At 38.4% G+C, this 20,450-nt stretch overlaps 1 protein-coding gene across 1 annotated transcript in view; it reads left to right on the top strand.

Moving 5' to 3' along the window:
- LOC126372756 (tRNA dimethylallyltransferase) overlaps positions 1–20,450 on the top strand; it is a 323,848-nt gene that overhangs the window by 152,814 nt on the left and 150,584 nt on the right. Inside the window, exon 3 of the mRNA XM_050018632.1 lies at positions 4,205–4,629. Within this exon, the coding sequence (XP_049874589.1) occupies positions 4,205–4,629 (425 nt within the window). The remainder of the gene's footprint in view (positions 1–4,204; positions 4,630–20,450) is intronic.

Here is a 20,450-nt window from a genome sequence, read left to right as displayed (position 1 = left end):
GGTACACACAACAGGTAACATGACGTTAAAAAAATAAAAGCTTGCTGATGTGGGTAATAACTAGATTGCAATCCAAAACGTGTATACTCGGCATGGTTAGTAAATTTCGTAACGTTTGGTTATTTGCAGTTAAATGCCAAAAAGTGGTTGATTACTAAATTCATTCATTCGAGCAGGTAAGATGATATAAAGCGTTATTTTCTCCTGTCCTTGTCGCTTAAAGTGATATATTTATATAAATATATAAATTAACTTACGACTACTGTTTAGACATCCTATATGGTACTTAATAATTTGTGAAAGTAAAAATTATTAAGTACCATATAGGATATCAAACAGTTGTCGTAAGTTAACGTTTCTTTTTAATTTCGTTATAAACTTTTACGCGCATGAGGAGTGAGGGCCCATTTTGAACGAAGATATACCTAACAAGTGGGAAAGCGTTTATCGGTAATTTATATTTTTCCCAAATTTTGTTTGGTATTGGCTAAGATTTTGGCGCTAAGTTTTTTGACAAATTCCCGTAGTTTATCCGGTACAGCTTCATATCAATTCTCACATAGAGGATTGATGGCCCGACTTTACACTTCATAACCAATTTAATTGACTTTCACAAAATCTGATTCCAACTTTCACAGTCTTCTTCTATCGTGTGGGTTGTGAGGTGAATTCCCAACCTCATCAACCCTGGTGTCAGGGCTCACAATTATTTTAGGGTATTCGCTAAATCCTTTCCATTTTCGTAGACTATTGCCAACCGGCCCTCAGACTTCACATACATACGTACCGATAGGCGGTCATTGAACTTTAGCCATAAATTGTGCGTAACATTCGATTTTCGCTAATCATCTTATGATTACGTCAAAGCCTAAGTACGGGCTAAAAGGGGTGTTTACATTTGGCAATACATCTAATAATAAAATGTACTGACTCAGTCAAACGTTCAAGTGAGGTAAGCGGACTCCGTAAAGGGATAACTAACCTAAGAAAATAATGCGTATCGATAGATTAGACACCATTTGTATCAAGATACTAGCGACATAGAATAAGGAATAGTACTACGTTTAGAACGGTAAAAGAGAAGGTGCAGGTCGTGTCGTATCGGGAGGAGAAGGTTTTGGCGGGAAGAAGAGAGGAATGGCGATTACTCCACCGACAAGAGCGCAGCTCTTAAATAGAGACAGAGATAGAACGGCAACTCTCCGCTCTCTACCAGCGGCTGAGCTAGGTTTACCTCAACCCCCCCCCCACTCCTGAACACAGTTTAGATTAGAATCGTATGGCATCAGACTTCACACACACAGATGCGCGTGTACCATAACGGTGTCTGTGTAAAACGAGGTTGTTTGTATGAAGTGTCCGGGGTACGCTAGCGAGTAGAATATCATGGACTCCGCCATGTGAAATGAAATGTGAAACATCTCATAGAACCAAAGCCGAAGGCCGTGGAAACCCAGTTGTAAGAACGCTTGACTCTCACTGTGAGATTAAATCAAATCAAATATACTTTATACTTTTTTTTCTTTTTTTATTTGATATCGCAGTTTCGAATCCCAGCACTGGCCTAAACCAATGATTTTCGAATTTGTTTTCTAATTCCTCTTTGGATCATAAATGATTACGTGCTCAGCGGTGAAGGAAAACATCGTGAGGAAACCCACACTGCCAAGAAATGCGTTTCGACCGGTAGACCTAATCTGTATTGAGTTGGTTTTCCCTTCGCAGGTTGGAAGGTTAGACAGGCAGTCGCTTTTGTAGAAACCGGACCTGTCAAATCTTCAGGTTAGGTAAGCGGACCCTGCGTAAAAAAGGTATAACACTAGCGAAATGATGTTCTTATTAAAACGAAGCTTACATACTTCGTCATGTTGATGAGTACTACTCTCAGTACTACTCTTCGTCCTCAAAAGCAAAAGCATGTTATAATGATTAGCCCTGCCCTAACAAATCACTTCAGAGGCTTAGCTTGCGTCGACTGACGACTTACTTACAATCTCGACATGCCAACGACACCCAGAAACCTGGGCGTGACTCCGCTATTTAATCGTACCATATCATCTGCTTTGACAACGTGTCAAACGCCAATCGCAATGACTAATGTGATAAGAGGATTGCTCATGATATGTTCGATATAGACATGCAAACCAATATAACATACATCCAATACTTGCAATATTTATGATCCAAATATGGGGTAGTCAAAGGCACAACCATAGAAAGATGAACTAAGTACCCGCACCTCACCGAGCTTTCTGTTAGACCAACGTGATAGGCAATGTTATAAATGAAGAAACTGTATCTGTAATATATTCAATCTTCTTCTATCGTGTGTATCTAAGCTGCTCCACTGTGGATTAGTGAAGGTATTTTTTTACTAGAAGGCTCTACCAACGGCATAAGGTAAAATATTCCATGCTTTGGGGGGGCCCAAAGCATGGAATCATCTTGCTTTTTCGGAGAATCTGGCGGGTTAAAAAGGCCACATCGAAACAATTCATCTAAAAAAGCAATATTGCTTTTGACATTGTGTGTGCATTGCGCACTTACGCAAACGTGAAATTGTAATGTTGCTGTTTAGATGAATTGTTTCAATGTGGCCTTTTAAAGCCCCCATTTGTTTCAAAATAGAGAAGATTAAAACATACTATTAATAGAAAGTACTTTGTAGGGAAAGACACAGAGCAAGTACTTGCGGCAATAATGGCACGTGAACAATGTTGTGAACAATAACATACTATATATGACGCAATAAGTTTGTGTAGGTAAGTGATCAAATACTATTACAAATGAAAGAATATGCTTGGTATATGATATATCATTCAGCGAATGTATACTCCCCCGTAGTAACTTAACCGATTCTGCGAGGTCGTTCACCAAATAAGCCGATTACAACCGAATACGGTCGCTGTAGTCCAGATACAAAGTCCAAAATTCAACACACTTTCACATTAGTATGAAAATCCTGTTACATACACGTAACATAGTAAAGGGGCATTGTCCTAGCAGATTACCTGAAACATTACTTGTGACATATAGGATTATTTGCAAAAAATAGCGATCGGCACATTGTTAATACCAGGAATAAAAATAAACTTGCTTTACAAGTCAGTCGATTACATAAGATTACTAAATCTTTTAAGGGGCAATGTATACGTTTTTACAATAAGATTCCCATTGACATTCAGAATTTGCCTTTCAACTGTTTTAAGACAGTAGTTAAACAAAAACTTTACAAAAAAGGTTATTATAAAGTTAGTGATTATTTAGAAGATATGAATGCATGGGATTAACTGTCTGAGAACTGATATTAGGCAGCTAAATTACTCAATTGTATACCAATATTTTATGTTTATTTTTATTTTTTTAAAGAACGTCTAGGGCCCTGTGCCGAGGTTTTTCTTGCAGCTTCTTTTCCCCGGCTATACAGGTTGTGAGAAGCTGCAGTAGTTTTAGGCGGATAAGACGTTCGTTATGTAAAATTGACGATTCAAAGTGTAACTATGTTACCTACTGAATAAAGATATTTTTGAATTTGAATTTGTCAGGGGCCTTAAGCGGCTCAGTAATAATTAACAACCTTGACACTGGGGCAGTATTGGTGACTCACGATCTTTCAGTCATTCTCTTTGCAGGGCACATGACAGAAGAACAACTTACCTGAAATGCCTTTATGATTTCCTGATGCATAAAGGCCTTGGCTACAAGTCAGTCTATTTACTTTATCAATATGAAATAATATGATGTTGCATTTGCCGAAACTTGGTATTGCAGACTTATTGTTAACATTCATGCACGATATACCTACATGGATTTGATTTCATAATGATATGTTGTAGATATTGGTGCTAATTCCTGTAAACACCATCTAATTTTATTTTAAGTTATATCTGTCACTTTCTTATCCGCCGAAAAGGAAAGGGACGGGTAATCGACAAGCATAAAATTTATGGAACACACGTCAATTTTAAGCACAAATCTAAAACAACCGTCTAAAAATTCGCCCGGGTTATTCATTTATTTACTCATTCTTCCTAAAATTAAGAGCTGTCAATCATCCGTCCCTTTCCTTTTCGGCGGATAAGAAAATGACAGGTATAACTTAAAGTAAAATTAAGAGATGTCTGCAGGAATCGGGGCCATTATATCGATAATTATCGGCAGGATATGTTATGTAACAAAAATTTTCTTAACACTCATAATTCAGATAGACAACTTGACAGAAGAAGGAAAGATTCCAATAATAGTTGGTGGCACAAACTACTATCTAGAATCAATAGTCTATAAGATACTTGTTGAAGATATGGACGACGCCGAAGCTTTGCTTTGGGACAAAAGTAGAAAAAAAAGAGATTTGGATGAGATTGAAGGAAATGACGATGTACAAAATAAGAAAGTAGCTAGAGAAAGTAAAACTGATACGAATAAATTAGAATTGGAAGAAGGAAGCACATCTAAGGAACAAGATACTAGTAAAGACGAACAAGTAACAGAAGTGAGTAAAGAAAAGTTAAAAGAAGATGTAGAAAATGAAACGAACTTCACGAATGAAGAGATCCATGCTAAGTTGAAGGCGATCGATCCTATAATGGCGAGTAGACTGCATCCAAACAACAGGCGGAAAGTCTTACGGTAAGTCAGAATTTATACCACTTTTACTAACTATAACACCCCGTCGTTTTTGTGTCGGGGGTTAAAAATTGTTTACGGAAAAAAAAATATTTCTGAACTTTGCTAAAGAAAAGAGAGAATAAAAATATAAAGTAGAGAAATAATCAAACATGAATCAATATTTCCAAAAGTCTATTTCCTATATGGATTCCACAGAGAAAATGTAATAATGTAGATTTTGTGTTTTCTGAAAATCTGTGGAAGATTGTTAATGGCTTTTAGATATTGAGTTAGTATGTAATATTGTAAAAGCTGTAAGCTCTCCATAACATAAATAGCCTATACAAGTCCCACTGCTGGGCACAGACCCAAAGAAAATATAATAATAAATAAATATATAGCAGAAAAATATTAAGTTGGTTTCCTTGGAAACTAGAGTGATTTAGACATTAACTAGGAATTCCTATTACACAATTTTATATGACATTCATTCTAAATGTCATTAACATTATGATAAAATATGTAAGCCTACTTACTTATCATACAGCAAAATTATCAAGCGTTAGTACTATCATAAATCAAGATTTTATCAATCTTTCCTTGTCGGTTTTTATCGCATAAGCGTTACAAATGTGGTTGATAAGTTACAATTTCTATTAAAAGACTTAGATATAGTTTATCTACCACTTGAATGAGATGTCAAGGATCATTGTAATATTGTTAATTGGTTAAATAATCAATCAATCGTCATTATGTATTACGTATCTATTAGAATGTATGCTATAAGTTTATCGTTGTGACTTTAAACCTTTGAAATTTCCTGTTTAGATTTCATTTGATGGAAGGGTTTTTGGATTCTGTTGTTCAAAGGGTTCGAGGCGCTTATCAAATGTCTCTTAGGCCTATATATAGTCCGTTAATGAGGGCTTTCCAAGCTACGTTCTTCAAAAACAATATAGATGGCGCTGTACAGTTTTTCCTTCATTGTTTTAACAGACATGCATCTTTTATCTTTGTTTTTAGGTATGAATGATGACCCTTTTTATTACACCCAGGCTCAATTACATCTTCCATCCTTTATTGTTCTGATCAAAATAAAGAGACGACATAATATGATCCAAATATCTAGCAACAATTATTTTTATATATGCTTTTGGCCCGCTACAAGGTGGACCGACGATCTGGTGAAGGTCGCGGGAAGCCGCTGGAAGCGGGCAGCGCAGGACCGATCGTCGTGGAGATCCGTGGGGAAGGCCTATGCCCAGCATTGGGCGTCGTACGGCTGATAATGATGATGATGATGCTTTTCCGTTACATTATATCTTGAAATAATTATGCACTCGAGTAATGAGAAAATAGGTAATTATCATATTAAAGTACAACGCCATCTGTATTGTTTTTGGTGAATGTAGCCTGGAAAGTCCCTCGTCATGACTTAATTGACTTGACAAAAGGATAAAAATATAGTATACGTCATAGTGTGAATGATACGTATCAGGAAAATCGATATTGGAAGTCCATAACAGCCCTGCGGGCTTAGCACCGTAAGCGTGCAACTCTTTCTCGCCTCGACATACGTCACCCTTCACTCTCTCACAGTACTGCACAGAAAGACACAGATGATCGCGGCGAGAAAGAGTCACGTGCTTACGATGCTAAACCCAATGGGCTTAGCCAAAATGCGAACGAATATGATAGTGATATAAATTAGTGGGACTGACATAAGGTGACATAAGATGAGGACTTAAAACATAGCTGGCGAGGAGCTGGTGTATATACTACACCTCTGTATACCTCTTGGAGTATACAGAGGTGATGCTGTTATGTTTTATTTTACCTATATTTTATAGCTGTCAAATTCATCATCATCATCATCAGCCCATTAACGTCCCCACTGCTGGGGCACGGGCCTTCCCTATGGATGGATAGGGAGATCGGGCCTTAAACCATCACGCGGGCCCAGTTCGGATTGATGGTTATTAACGACTGCTAATGCAGCCGGGACCAACGGCTTAACGTGCCTTCCGAATCACGGAGGAACTCGAGATGAAAACATTTTTTTTGTGGTCACCCATCCTATGACCGGCCTTTGCGAAAGTTGCTTTACTTCAACAATCGCAGACCGAGCGCGTTTACCGCTGCGCCACCGAGCTCCTCAAATTATTCAGGCGTTATTTAACATCACACTTCGAGAAGTACCGAGGTATAGTTTAGGCTCAGTCGCAATGGTAGAGACTCCATGATGCTAATCAATAGAAGAACCCTCTATTTATCTTTAGGTACCATTGTTGTAAACTGTAATATGTAAGCAAGCAGATTTGGTCACGATATTTTCCTTCACAGATGAAATGAGTGACGTAATTGAAAATTACGCTCATAATCTTTTTGATATTACAAGTTTAAAAAAAATCAATTCTCCTTTACAAATGTCTGTCAATTAAAAAGTATGTGGTACAGAAGTTACGGAACCTTTTGTGCGCGACATGAACTCGGAACTTAATTGTTTTATATTAGGTATAAATTGGGATGTTCAATGAATGATTGATTGTGTCGAAATCATTATTAGGTACTCTTCTTATCTTTGTTGTAACCTTTGTCATGGTAGATAAATTGAAATTATTTCTATTGAATTTATTTTATGTTTTCAATTTCCAAAGATTGATTAAATAATTATTAAATAAATATAGAATAAAGATACTTTTGAATTTGAATCAATTCTCATTTCAACGGCCTCTGTGCTCCAGTGGTTGAGCGTTGGACTCACGATCCGGAGGCCCCGGGTTCGAATCCCGGTGGGAACATATCACAAAAATCACTTTGCGATCCCTAGTTTGGTTAGGACATTACAGGCTGATGACCTGATTGGACGAAAGTAAGATGATCCGTGCATCGGAAGGCACGTTAAGCCGTTGGTCCCGGTTACTATTTACTGATGTAAGTGAGTAATCGTTACATGAGCCATCTCAGGGGCTTTTGGCGGCTCAATTATAACCCTGACACCAGGGTTGATGAGGTTGGTATTCTACCTCACAACCCACACGATAAGAAGAAGAATTCTCATTTAACTAGGGGCTTTATAGAGCTTCACCACGCCGCTCCACTAAAGATTTATATAATAACTCCACTCGTCCTTGAATATTTTTGAAATACCCTCAGGCACGCAGATTTCCTCATAATGTATTCCGTACCGTTAAGTACATTGGATAAAAGGATACAAAGTCATCTAATATTAATTCTGTTTTCGACGTAAAAGGAAGGAAAAATGAAAATCATTTCCTTTTCAGCTTTTTCAACAAAAGATTATTAAAATACATAATAATGCTATAAAAGTATTCTCGCCCGTTATCTCTTATCATGGTGGGCAGAGCCACAAGTCTCCTACTCTTTCGGGGACATAGGTGTCATGCTATGTTACTAAATAAATAAAAAATAGTTAAGAGATCAAAATCCAGAAATAATATTATTTATAGACATCATTAGTTTCAAGATGTCTAGTTAGCAGACCATTGAATATTAAGTAATTTTTATGTAACATATAACATAAGCTAACGACTGTATCCCAATTGGAGTAGCCAGACGTACATCCATCGCAAGACTAACCAAGTACCCACACCTCAGAGCTTTCTGTTAGACCAACGTGATGGCCGTCTGTAATAGTCGAGCCAACTGTGTTAGTTAGGGAAAACTGCACTGATAAATTAAAAACTCATTCCCACCGGGGTTCGAACCGCCACTCCCCAATTGAGAAGCGATCCGGTATACCACAGGACCATAGTGTAATTTTTTATATTAGCAATATTGTATAAGTAATATTAGTACTCTATTAGCCGTGGTGTTTTTACGGCTATTAGCCGTAAAAACACCTCCACCAATCCGCATTGGAGCAGCGTGGTGGAGTGCTCCATACCCCCTCCGGTTGATTGATGGGAGGCCTGTGCCCAGCAGTGGGACGTATATAGGCTGCTTATGTATGTATGTATGTAATATTAGTACTCAATATTCTAGATAGATGTCGCTGGCGTCGGCTTAATGACGATACACAGATCGATAGAATTTCGCGTGGACAGAAGGAGGACCCGGTGGTGTAATTGCATAGAATAAGGAATAATACTACGTATAGAACGGCAACTCTCCGGTCCCCACCAGCGTCTGAGCTAGGTTTACCTCACCCCCCCTCGAACATAGTTTAGACTTAAATCGTATGTCAGACGTCACACACACAGATGCGCGTGTACGATAATGTCGATGTGTAGTATCTGTGTACAACGAGGTTGTTTGTATCATGGTATAAGAACCAGGTATGCTCGCTCAGTCCTATGACAAGCCGCCATTGCTAGCCCATTGATGACGAAAGTGTTGCCATTTAATTGGTATCTCCAACATGCCAAGGTTCAAGGTTCTTGATACCAATATAAGTTACTTTGTTACAAAAGTGTCTTTGTTTTACTTATTTCTCTAATCACTATCTTTTTGTGACCCTAAAAAAGCTTACAACGTAAAAAATTTTTTATTATAAAACTAAGTGAATTACTGACTAATTTATTTCATTACTATAATTTGTCACATATATAAAAAAACATTAAAACTGTACGTAAATCTTTTACGAAAAGTACAAAATTTTTGCAAAGTAAATTAAAAACATTGGACGTGGGTAATTTATTTTTTACGAAATGGCAACGCAGTCGGATGACGTCAGCTGGGCTAACCTTGAAACGCTATCTGTCAGTTTTGAGCATACTCTTCTTATACCATGGTTTTTATGAAGTGTCCGGGGTGTGGTAATGGTTAACACGCTCATGCCAGCTTCACAAGCGGGTTCAAGTCCAGTCCGAGTCAGAATTTTCTGGATTTAATTTTCTCTTTGTGAGTTTCCCTGAGCACGGGTGTGTGCTATAAAAAACATTTGTATACGCATATTAAACTAGTGCGTATTTGCCTTAGGTATCTGACCGATATATATTGCGCAAAAATGTTACACGCGCGGTGTGCGTCCTTGGAGCCACGAAATTTCATTGATAGTAGCGGCGAGATATTTTATAATGCTGACTAAAATGTTTCAAAGATTACGTCATTGCATTTTAAAGTAGGCCAGTGGCGCCTGTTCATCATCAATCTGTTTTTATTTTCTGACCCACGTTAGTCCTTTCCCAAATAAAAGCAGAGTTAGGACCCTATCCCAATATCCGACACTTTGGTGGCAAAAAATCGATCCTCTGTGCGTCTTTAATTTGGGTAACTGCGGACGTTTACCCATCCAAAAAAATACATCTTTCTCATCATCATACTCCGGTACACCTTACGGGCTTTAGATGACACTTGCGAACATTGAAATCATCATTTAACGGCCTCCGTGGTCCAGTGTTTAAGCGCTCCTGATCCGGAGGTTCCGGGTTCGAAGCTGGGAAGGGATATATCCGTAGTTGGATTAGGACTCAGGACATAACGTGCAGATCATCAAAAGTAAAAGCTCCGGAAGGTACTGTAACTACTTCCGGTCCCGGTTACTACTTACTGATGTAGTTAGCCGTTACCTACATGAGCCGTGGTAGGGGAATTTGGCGGCTCAATAATAACCCTAACGTCAGGGTTGCTGGAGTTGGTAATTCACCTAGCAAGCCACATGAGAGAAGAATTAGAATCAGAAATGTAATATTTTCTCCGGTTGATTCAATGGAGAATGAATCCCAGCAGTGGGACATTAGGCTATTATTTGTGCGTCATTGCCGACTCACCTACAGCCCCGGTGACGTATTTAATTTTACAACATTTTAACGCATACCAGTCTGACAAGATCCACCGGTCATTCCCGAAACGTACGTTTTATCACCGATTTTCCACCCATTTATCTGCGCAGTAACAGCTATAAAACAAATTTGGCCACGTGATTTACATAACGTCAAACGAAGGCCGCATGCCACGATGACATAAAATCTGCGACCAGTTCGCATGAGCTCTGTCGAACTCCACGGGGGTCTTGGTCCGAGGGTGGGGTTCGGGAGTGAGGGGTCAAGTTGCACTGGCCGTATCGACTTCCGCGGGTCGTTAACACGAGTCAAGGTTTTCGTAGTAGTGTTGCCAAAAATCGATTCTTTTGGTTATCGACATCATTTATCTAAGAAAGCCGTAATATTAATTGCCCTGTTGATAGTACCTATCGATAGAATCAATTATTCTGAACTGGCGAGGGTTGATATGAAACAATTGATGGATAAGGGGGAGGGAAGCAAGAGTAGTGTGTAAGGATCGAAGCAGATGGAATTCCATTCGATAAACTGTCAGTAGCGGAAAAGCCTTAAAAGAAAATATTGTTCTGACTGTTCAAGGCTATCGATACTTTTGGCGTCAGATCTGGCGACCCCCGTTATCTAGCCTTGTTGTAAGGTCTTGTATATTATTTTGTTGTCTTTTATTTTTTAGCTATATTATAATTGGATAAAGATGTCTTTAACTTCGTTCTGTAGTAGATACCGAATTACTGACGGAGTTTTGTCGATACTATTCGTAGACTATCGATAGTTACTATTTTATAGTGGGGCATCACTATTTCGTAGTACGTGTGTTACATGACCTTGTTCTGTTATCCGACGGAGGGCGGCCACGATTCGCGCGGATATCGCAATATGGTTGAGGCGTAGGTCGGGTACACGTGTATACGCGTGTGTGTGTCTGTGACGGCCATACACGTATTTAGGAGAACTTTTTTTAACCCGTCCGACGACTGAGATCTGATCCGTCAAAGATCTAAATCTAATTCTTTCCGTACTGTAACTATCAACGATAGATTTGTAATGACAATTTTACATTTCTTTTTATTCTAAACTTAACCTTCGACAAGTGTTAAAAGTATTAAAGATGATTTAATTAATAAGTTTAGGAATAATACACACTATTACTCCATACCTAGAAGCTTTATTTATTTTAAATTTTAAAACGTTTTTTTATAATGTTTCATTAATGTGTCTATTGTTATAGTTATAATTTTTCGTATTGGTATTTTATTTCTGTGTCCATTATGTAAATCATAACATACGATATCGTATTCTGGCCTCTGCGATACAAGCTGAGCTTAGTGCAGGGACCGCCGCCGCTAGAGCAATTGGTCACATTATAGTTGTCTGTATTTAATTGTATTATAATATTAAATAAACGATATTATTTATTTATTATTTATTTTATACAAGACACACACCCTCTGTAAACCGGAAATAAACACCCGCTTTGTGCGTTTAATTAAATATTAAAAAGACAATGTGATTTTTCCGCCTTTTATCCTTTATGAATATAAAACGTAAGAAAATTATTTCATGCCCTAATCCCCGGAACGCCCATCTCAATGTCAATGTACACTGGAAGGTTCCACGTGGACGCAATAACACGATGTTTATGAAAGCCCTGTTTTCCCAAGCCTTTATTACGAACCATAACCTCCCAAGGTTTCCACTTCCTTAAACGTCACAAGCTTACGTCACAGCGTGGGACTCTCCGATTGGTCGGAATTGCGCGGAGCTTGTCTCTGATTGGCTGTTTAGCCTGTGACGTTGAGTTGCGTTGAGGCGAGGTACTACATCGACCTATATCTCCGGAGCTTCTGAGGTGACCTTGGGCGAATAATGTACCAAAGGAAGTAGGGTTCGAGGTCGATTTTTTCCTCTTTACATAGTCTGCCCCACTTACAGCGATTATGTGTATGAAATATTTCGGTTTATATTCGGTCTCTTGCATGTGGAAAGAATGAAACTACATTTATAATTAAAAGCGAAAACATATCATAAGCTCACGACAATTGGGGTAATCTGTGGTACATCCATCGCAAGATGAACTAAGTACCCGCACCTCACCGAGCTTTTTGTTAGTCCAACGTGATAAGTGCCTCACCGTCTATAATGGTCGAGCCAACTGTGTTAATAAAACATATTGTTTTAATTTTATAAAGCATGAATATTATCAACTTTACAACTTAAACACACTTAATAGAAAAAACTCAAATGATGGCAGTCCCAATTATTGGCACTTTGGATTTTTAGTTAAGTTTGAAGTTCTATAGTCTTCTTCTTATCGTATGGGTTGTGAGGTGGAATACCAAACCAACAAATGCCCCTCACATGGCTCATGTAACGACTACATGCTTACATCAGTAAGTAGTAACCGGGACCAGGCCAGATCTATACTGGACTGGCAAATTACAACTTAATAAAAAATAAAGAACGAGTTTAGCTGCTTATCTTCCTGAGAATATCGTATAAAAGCGAAAGAGGGATTGTGTCCAACATGATGGAATTATTTGGGCCTTTCGTGTCTTGGGACCTCGTACTTACGTATCACATATAAGTCTCTTTTGTAACAATTTTCTTTTAATTTGGGGCAATAAGTATACAGGGTGTTAGTGACATCATAACGAAAACTTTGAGGGATGATTCAGGCCATGATTCTGAGTTAATATCCAGTGGAATTTTCCGTCGCAAAATATGGAACTGAAAATATTTAAAAAATAAACTAAAAAAAAACATGAATTTTGCGACGGAATTTTCTACTTAATATTAACTCAGAATCATGGTCTGAATCATCTCGGTATTCGTTACGATGTCACTAACACCATGTATATTTGTATAAATGCGAAAAGTACAAGTGGTAGGAGATTCAAATTTGGCACGGGAGTTCCTTTAAGACGTAACCACCTTACAAATAAAAAATAAACCAGGGATGAACGTGGGTTTAAGTATTTTACAGGCGAGCAAAATTGAATCCAATTATCTTACAATTCTACTGAACTTTGTTTGGCTTACTGACTTAAACCCACGTTCATCCCTGGTTTATTTTTTATTTGTAAGGTGTTAAGTGTTTACTAGGACGGGATTATACTAAATTTAACCCCTAATAGAGTAAAAAGGGGTGGCGAAGTTTGTATGAATCTTCTATAGGTTAATGCTAGAGCTCAACCTCCCGGTGCCGATGGACCGGACAGCCGGTACGATCGGCAGGATTGGCCGCCCGCCACTAAAAGGATCCAGACGTGCGCCCTTTTAGGCATGCACACACATTAGAGCCACATTAGAGCCTATCATAACATCGACCTGGGATAGACATTTAGGAGTCGCCGTCGCCAGACACGGCTTGGGTGATGATGATGAATACTAGAGCTTCACGCGAATGGAGCCTAGTAATAAATATGTTCTTTCTTTCTCTATACGTTCTCCATTCGCCATCAGACGTGCCATACGTTTCGCAACTTGTTGCTAAGCAACGGAAGGAGGCGGAAAGACAAACCCGGTGACTTTAAGCAAACTCTGTAATCGTGATGGATATGATATCCGAATGTATTAGGCGATTTTCACACGACACCGCGCACTGAGACAGCTGTTGGCAGCGAAGCGGTTTTTAGGTCACACTCATACAATTCATTTTTTTTTCCTTATAGTGACTAAGATTGAGAAGGGAATGTTAAGTTGCTTTAGGCCTGTAGAGCGGATGAAGGATAATAGCATTACGAAAGCGATATATAAAGCGAAGGTTGGTGGTAAGGCTGGCAGAGGAAGACATAAATCCTTCTAGGTCTTCCTCTGTACAGTGGCCAAATTGGAGATGTCCATAGAAAGGGTTTAGTACGATCTACTTTAATCCGGCGTGCGTGTACCAAACGATTGATGAAGCAAGAGAAGTATGTTAGGTTCGAAGCAAATTGAATTCCATACTCTCTGATTGCCCCGGTGGGATATAGGCTAGAGTTTATGTATGTATGTACAAATCATTTCTTTGCCAGAATACGAGTATGGTAGATATAAAATTGTAACAGATGTTATTTACCTATTCTGTATTGGGCTGGTTATTCCTTCACGAGTTGGAAGGTCAGACAGGCAGTCGCTTCTGTAAAAACCGGACCTATTAAATCTTCAGGTTAGATAAACGGATCCCGTGACAACGGATTAACAGTAGGGTGATGATGATGATGATATAGATGTTATTTACATTTGATATCGACAAATTCGATCGTTATTATCGGCATGCAAATGAACTTGTATGTACTCCGTTGAGCCCTCATCATCAGCCCATTAACGTCCCCACTGCTGGGGCATGGGCCTTCCCTATGGATGGGTAGGGAGATCGGGCCTTAAACCATCACGCGGGCCCAGTGCGGATTGATGGTTATTAACGACTGTTAATGCAGCCGGGACCAACGGTTTAACGTGCCTTCCGAAGCACAGAGGAGCTCGAGATGAAAACATATTTTTTTGTGGTCACCCATCCAATGACCGGCCTTTGCGAAAGTTGCTTTACTTCAACAATCGCAGACCGAGCGCGTTAACCGCTGCGCCACCGAGCTCCTCAATGTTGCATGTTGAGCCCTCAGCTCTCCCCATTTGTCCGACCAAGTAATGAAGGCCATTTGCAGCAGATCTACATTAACATGCTTACGACTATATCCCGATTGGGGTAGTCACAGGTACATCTATAGCAAGATGGGGTCTGTAACTTTAGTTCGAATGTCAGTAGTTCGATGAATGCTAATTCGACTGAAATATTTTTCGAAACTCTTTTTAACGAATGATCATTCTTCCGAGTCAACTTTGTATCGAACCCATCCTTTACCGACGAACGGTTGACCGAAAAATGCATCGAACAACTGGAAATTCCAAATGTGAGTTGTTCGATAAATGCTTCGGTCAACCGTTCGTCGGTAAAGGATGGGTTCGATACAAAGTTGACTCGGAAGAATGATCGTTCATTAAAAACATAATTGGAAAATATTGCAGTCGAATAAGCATTCATCGAACTACTGACATTCGAACTAAAGTTACAGACCCGTGGTGTGCGCTTATCAATCGTCATCTCGTCTTTCAGAAATTAATACGAAAAAACAATATTTTATAATTTGTTTTCACTAACGCAGATGGCTCGACCATTATAGACGGCGATACGGCTCACCACCTATAACGTTGGTCTAACAGAAAACACGGTGATGTGCGGATACTTAGGTCATCTTGCTGGGTCTGTAACTTTAGTTCGAATGTCAGTAGTTCGATGAATGCTTATTCGACTGCAATATTTTCCAATTATGAAAACAAATTATAAAATATTGTTTTTTCGTATTAATTTCTGAAAGACGAGATGACGATTGATGAGCGCACACCACTCATGATAATGGGCCATCATACGGATTAAGCCACTCGCCGTAAAGAGATTCGCCGTAGCGGGAATCGCCGTTCGGGGAGTCTCTGTCAACATAACTTGACAGTTTTCGGATAAGAATACAAACGCTTAAAACATTTTATTTTCTCGAAAAAGCTTTATATAAAAGAAAAAACATTTTTCTTCATTAATTTCAAATTTCGCGCGGAATCGGTTAGTCACAAGACATATGCCCAGTGACGTCACATTTAAATAAGCAAAGAAATTGTCAAACAGTATAACTTGATACCTGACAGATAGTTTTTGTTTATTTTGTGAAATGTGACGTCACACGAAGCTCATCAGCAATCATGGCCGCCCGTGTTTTGGTTCTTGTAATACACAGATAAAAAATCGTAATCTTATTTTGTAAATATAAAATAATTAGATCTACGACATCCGACGTATTTAATATTGCTGCCGCCAATATTAAATACGTCGCCATAGGCCCCTGACATGACTCATGTAACGACTACGTACTTACATTAGTAAGTAGTAACCGGAACTAACGGCTTAACGTGCCTTCCGAAGCACGGATCATCTTACTTTTGGACAATCAGGTGATCAGCCTGTAATGTTCTAACCAAACTAGGGATCACAAAGTGATTTTTGTACCCATCGAGATTCGAACCCGGAGCCTCCGGATCGATCTCGAGAACTCGTCGGTGTAAGTCCGGTGTTTGAGAACCCAGTGAACCATAGAGCCAGAGTGACGCAAAATCTCCAATAAGCGAACCCCGCTTATCTGGTCGTGATCGTCCACGCGCGTCGTCGTGTGAGATACGCCTTAATATAAAACATGTGCTATGATTTTTATTTTACACGTGTTCCTTTTATCTTTTAAACACATTATTACCAGATACCTACACTACATGCTAAAATTAAGTGCGTAGTAAGAAATTTGGCAAAGCATTGGCCCTGATTCCTGCAGACACCGCCTAATTTTATTTTAAGTTATATCCGTCATTTTCATATCCGTCGAAAAGGAAAGGGACGGATGATTCACAGCTCTTAATTTTAGGAAGAATGAGTAAATGAATGAATAACCCGGGCGAATTAAAAGGTACGTCCCTGGTATGCAATCCGTTTAACGTGCTGTCTACTTAACTGTGTCGGGTTATTGACGGATGTAAAATTTTTAGACGGTTGGTTTAGATTTGTGCTTAAAATTGACGTGTGTTCCATTTTTATGCTTGTCGATTACCCGTCCCTTTCCTTTTCGGCGGATAAGAAAATGACAGATATAACTTAAAATAAAATTAGTTGGTATTTACAGGAATTAGCACCAATATGAGCGTAGTAAAAAATTTGGCAAAGCATTATAGGTAAATACTAAAAAAATAAAATACTTCCTAAATACCAAGATTTTTTTAAACGTCGCGAAGATCTCTCTGTAAAATACACATTGCGTCATGGAAAAAGAATACATTTACCTATAACTAGACTCTTCTAGCCCATATGTGATGTCCATCAAAATTTATAATAAACTGCCTAACATATTTAAAAAAGAAAAAGTGACAAAATCTTTTTTTTTTTTTAATAAAAGAACTTCTCGTTAATAAATGTTACTACAGCACTAGTGAATACCTTAATGACTCTGATGTTAATATTTGAAAAGCTTCCTTCTCTCTTTTAAACTTCTATTTTGTTGTGCCCGAAAGGGTCTGTGATGTGAAACTTATATTATGTAACTTACCAACTTGTACACCATCATAGTATGCAAATAAAGAATATTGAATATTGAATAGGTAGGAGCATTTATAGAGGTTTTAGCGATTTTAATTCATCGTCCACTTTCACCTACCAAGGTCTTTCTGTTGGTCTAATTTATAACATTCTCAGCTTTGGTAAAAATTGTGAGACAGGGCATGAAGGAAACGATAATTTTTTTAACTTTGTTTTTTTTAAACGTTTTATAATTTTGTACGTTTTCCCTTATTCAAACAACCGCCATTTCCCTGTCATCCCACAACTAACTTGGATCTGTTAAAAAGCTTATTAATTTATTACCAACCCGCAGTGGAGCAGCGTGGTGGAGTATGCTCCATACCTCCTCCGGTTGATTGAGGGGAGGCCTGTGCCCAGCAGTGGGACGTATATAGGCTGTTTATGTTATGTAATTTATTACATACTGTTAGCTTATATTCATTAGATAATTATTTGTTCTATTCAATGACTTGTCGCGAAGTATTATTTTAAGTGTAAGTATGTATAAATTATACTTGCTTAATTGTTTCTCGGAAACCGGTAAGTAATGAGTATACTTAATGTATCGCTAGAATGACATAGTACGGAAGTCAGGGAATTCAATCGCGGTCTCGCGGGATCCCGGTCTCTCGAGGTCTCGTCTAATTTTTCGAGATCAATCCCGAAGCATAATAATAATATGACGAGATTCCATTCGAGATAGACGGGATTGGGCGAATCTCCTTGAGATCACTAACAAAAAAAAAAGAAGAAAAACAAACCAAAATCATAAAATAATAATAATTAGAAACCGACATGACTTGTTACAGAAAAACACTTCACGAGATTTTTACTAGACGGTATCGCGGTGTTAATGTATCAGAACAAAGAGTCTCAGATCAGCCTCAATTCTGAACACCTGCCGGATAGTTAGAAAGTTCCTCCAAACAGATGAATGCGACACATCAACAACAGTTGCAAATCCTTAATACCTATGTTATTTACTTGGTGCCAGCCCTTAAATATCATACTCATACCAGCATTAAGCTGAGATAATATTAATAAAAGTACACAAGACAAGGTAAACAAGGATAGACAAGGTTTGATTGATATTTCCAATCCCGCTGGATCTCGAATTTGCGATCTCGAGTCGGGGTTGCTTTCCCTAACGGCAGTGGAGGGGCGGTTTCTGAGAGATGGTGGGGTAATAATGGCAACCAGGATGGCATTATGAAACGAGCACCCTATCGGTGTAAACTTAATATAACATTAAATAAAATTGTAATAGTGGAAGTAACCTCCGTGGTCCAGTGGTTGAGCATTGGGCTCACGGTCTGGAAGTCCCAGGTTCGATTCCCGATGGGTACATATCACAAAAATTACTTTGTGGTCCCTAGTTTAGGACATTACTGACCGATCACCAGATTGTCCGAAAGTAAGATGATCCGTGCTTCGGAAGGCACGTTAAGCCGTTGGTCCCGGTTACTACTTACTGATGTAAGTAAGTAGTTGTTACATGAGCCATGTCAGGGGCTTGGGGGGAGGGGGTTATTTAGAGGTACAGCTAAACTTATGACACCACCGCAGGTCTGCTTACAATCTGTTTTCTTAGACCAAAGCAGTATTAGGTATTCTATATTCAATGCCCGAACCCTAACCTAACCTAAATCCACCATTATTAAACAATTCAAAGGGACCCTAGTTATTATGCGTTGTAGCGTTGCCGAATTATCGACAGTTTCAAAACTTTTTAGTAGACCTTGAAAATCATCTATCGATATCGATAGCTCATAATAGAACAATACTATCGTCACTAACTCAAGCAAGTCTGACTATTGCATGAACTATCGATAGTTTGTTTCTGGATATTGCAAGAAATATCGATAGTATTTCTTGTGGATATTGCAAGAACTATCGATACCTATGTGCTTAGTTTGACCTATCGAAAATATAGTCAGTTATAATATCGATAGTTTTTGCAATGGTCCGAAGCAATACTATCGATAGTTATGAACTATCGACAGTAGTGAAACTATCGATGCTACTAATAGCCTATTTAACTATAGATATCGAAATCAGAAATCAGAATCATTTAATCAACGTACTTATCATAGATAAACTTGTTGAAGGTCAACATAACATTTTTAATTTACGTCATTTCGCAAGGTGTTATGGCTGAGAAGAATAAATGACAAGAAATTGCAACAGCAACACATTTTTTAAATCAATGAGGGACATTACAAATTATTTAATTCACAATTCGAAAATATCTTTATTCAATAGGTAACATAGTTACACTTTGAATCGAAACTTTTTACATAACGAACGTCTCATCCGCTTAAAACTAGTATATTTTATGTTTATTTTTATTTTTTTAAAGAACGTCTAGGGCCCTGTGCCGAGGTTTTTCTTGCAGCTTCTTTTCCCCGGCTATACAGGTTGTGAGAAACTGCAGTAGTTTTAGGCGGATGAGACGTTCGTTATGTAAAAATTGACGATTCAAAGTGTAACTATGTTACCTACTGAATAAAGATATTTTCGAATTTGAATTTGAATTTGAACTGCAGCTTCTCACAACCTGTATAGCCGGGGAAAAGATACAGCAAGAAATAACTAGAGGTACACATTGAATACTACACATTTTTAGGTAATCATTAATCTTATTCGATATATAGACTATCGATAGCCTATCGATCGGCAACACTAGCGTTGCTTTTCATTGCCTACCTTTGTTACCTGACCTTTCCGTGTTCTAGTCTTTTGTCTACGTATAGTCTCTAAGCGCCTAGACGATTTTTTTTGCGTCTGCCCTTCGTTATACTTCAATATACTTGTCAAGTTCTTTTGCCTTTATCGAAGAGTTTGGGTATCTGGTTATTATTATTACATTGAGTTATATATTATATTATTATATTATATATTGAGTTGGGTTAAGCTTCATCTGAGGAGCTCGGCGGCGCAGCGGTAAACGCGTTCAGTCTGCGATTGTTGAA

Source organism: Pectinophora gossypiella, chromosome 14, assembly GCF_024362695.1.
Source record: "Pectinophora gossypiella chromosome 14, ilPecGoss1.1, whole genome shotgun sequence".
NCBI classification, from domain to species: Eukaryota; Metazoa; Arthropoda; class Insecta; order Lepidoptera; family Gelechiidae; genus Pectinophora; species Pectinophora gossypiella.
The sequence above is the reverse complement of the archived record's forward strand: the minus strand, read 5'-3'. Positions and strand labels throughout refer to the sequence as shown.